The sequence below is a fragment of the Aegilops tauschii genome, chromosome 7, assembly GCF_002575655.3.
Source record: "Aegilops tauschii subsp. strangulata cultivar AL8/78 chromosome 7, Aet v6.0, whole genome shotgun sequence".
NCBI lineage: Eukaryota > Viridiplantae > Streptophyta > Magnoliopsida > Poales > Poaceae > Aegilops > Aegilops tauschii.
Genome location: NC_053041.3, coordinates 77909344 through 77911866, shown reverse-complemented (window position 1 = coordinate 77911866; position 2523 = coordinate 77909344). Strand labels below are relative to the sequence as shown.

The 2523-nt window shown below is 51.0% G+C and overlaps 1 protein-coding gene across 1 annotated transcript; it reads right to left on the bottom strand.

Moving 5' to 3' along the window:
* Nucleotides 1-496: 496 nt before the first annotated feature.
* On the bottom strand, nucleotides 497-1158 carry LOC109754411 (histone H3.2). Its single transcript, XM_020313324.4, has one exon. It carries the CDS (start codon nucleotides 1069-1071, stop codon nucleotides 661-663), a length of 411 nt encoding a protein of 136 aa, XP_020168913.1. The 5' UTR covers nucleotides 1072-1158; the 3' UTR covers nucleotides 497-660.
* Between the last annotated feature and the right edge of the window lie 1365 nt (nucleotides 1159-2523).

Sequence of the window (2523 nt, the reverse complement as noted above, 5' to 3'; positions counted from 1 at the left end):
TTTGAGCAAACATATCCACTGTAATTGTCAACTGCAAGTTTCTGATCCACAAGAATCATCATGAAGAGATGGCATGAACAATCACAACCAGAAAAAACTCAGCACAAGAATCATCCCCAGAAGGATATCATTCAGCAAACATAACATCCAATCACAGAACTTACAGTAATTAAAAAGATCTGAGAAACGGAGATAAAGTAGACCACATTCATTGCAAATTTTCAACTAGGTGAAGTGGCGACATGTTGATGTGATGCAGGATTCAGCTTCAGCTAATCCACATCAACCAGCCCAGCCATGTTCAGATTCACACCAAACAGAGGCGAAAGCCCAAATAAATTCACCAAATGCCTGCAGAAACGTCCAAAGATAAGTGCAAGAAACTGGATCACAGGAACCAAACCTATCAGTTGCATAATCAGCTTGCTTCTTGTCACAAGAACATTGCAGAATCACGGAGCTATTTATAAACAAACAGTGACACTTGGGGACAGAATTGGCACGATAACTGAACTTTTCCATTGCAATTTCATTCAAGCATAACAATACATTAGGATAAGACGACACATCATATCAACACCAACAAACAGAAGCACCCGACACACATCCGGATCACAAGACAAGAACAGCTACTAGCCAGTATTACCGGCGACCCAGAACCTAGGCCCTCTCCCCTCGGATGCGGCGGGCGAGCTGGATGTCCTTGGGCATGATGGTGACGCGCTTGGCGTGGATGGCGCAGAGGTTGGTGTCCTCGAACAGCCCGACGAGGTAGGCCTCGGCGGCCTCCTGCAGGGCGGAGACGGCGGAGCTCTGGAAGCGGAGGTCGGTCTTGAAGTCCTGCGCGATCTCACGGACGAGGCGCTGGAAGGGGAGCTTGCGGATGAGCAGCTCCGTGCTCTTCTGGTACTTGCGGATCTCGCGGAGGGCGACGGTTCCCGGCCTGAAGCGGTGGGGCTTCTTCACGCCGCCGGTGGCCGGCGCCGACTTGCGCGCCGCCTTGGTGGCGAGCTGCTTCCTCGGCGCCTTGCCGCCGGTGGACTTGCGGGCCGTCTGCTTCGTGCGGGCCATCGTGGTGGAGGGGGTGGGGATCTGGCTGCTGCTGCGCTGCGGCTTTGGAGATTGGGATTTCACTTCGCGGTGGTGGAATTGGGGAAGAATGGAGGTGGGTTTTAAAGGGGATCGAACGAGGATGGGTTTGGTGCTTCGCGCCGTCGCGCGCGATAATTTGGGGCTTCGGATTTCAGCCTGGCGGGCTGGGCGGCGGAGGGTGGGATGGGCGCCGTTGGATCGAGGCCGAATGGAGGGCGGAGATTTGGTTTTGCTGCGTCACGCGGATCGCGATCCGTGTGCTCTGGTATGAGCGATGCCGTGGATGAGTTCCGTTTTGGCACACTGGTGAACGCGAGTTTCCCTTTTCTTTTCTGGCATTTCGAATGTACTGCTGCTGGTGGGTCAAAATGCATATTTGCCCGTAATTTTTTGGTGGTTTTCTTTTTAGGAAAACGTCAGCACTTTATTAGTCGAACAACATAGTTAAATAGAGTATTCCGGATGCAAACCGGAGTAGAATGAAAAACACAAAGACCGTCAGAGTCCATACATGACTTGGCTAAATAATGAGCTAAAACATTAGATTGCGGACGAGTATGCTTGAACAACACAGAAGAAATGCTCGACGCGCCGTATTTGTTGTCCGACGCCACTGAGCCCATCAGCGAATGGACACGCATAGAAGAATTGACCCTCTGCACCAGGGATAGACAGTAAGATGCGAAGATCACCGATTCGCATCCTTCCTCCCGTGCAAGATAAACGGCTCGCCGAAGAGCCAAAGGCCTCGGCCAACTCAGGTACATGCCTTCCATTGGTCGCTTCTCGGCGGGCAACAACACATTGGGCATCAGAATTTAGAGCGACCACCCCTGCACCAATCTTCCCTAGCTCGGAGAAGATCGCAACATCAGACACGAATGAAAGGGAACCTGGTGGCGGCGGAGACCAAGCAATGCTTGAAGCAATGTATCACGTCTATGCGTAGGGTCCGGTTTGTATAGATGCCGAACAATCAGACCCACATAAGCTTTAATCTTGAAAGCAGTACGAACAGGGTGCGACTCATCTTCATTGTTTCATGCAAAATTCCACGCCTCCCGAATGTGTCAAACAGTCACAACCATGACCGTTGCATCAGGTCAGAAGAATGTGAAAGGAAATCGAAGAGCCACTATCTTGGCGAAGAAAAATTAGACCACCATAACTTAATGTCAAAGGATTGCCTCACATGCGACTAGACCTCATAAGCAAAATGGCAAAACAAGAGCGAGTGCTCGATACCTTCCGTTCTGCCACAGAAACAGCACAGGTCCGACGTCGAAACATGACAGTGTTGGAGTTGGACACCGGACGGGAGGCAGTCGTGAGCAAGTCTCCACATAACCACTTTCATCTTGTTTGGGGCTTTGATAGACCAGATGTATTTCCAGCTCTTCTCAGCTGCCCCACCATCAAACGACATTCCTC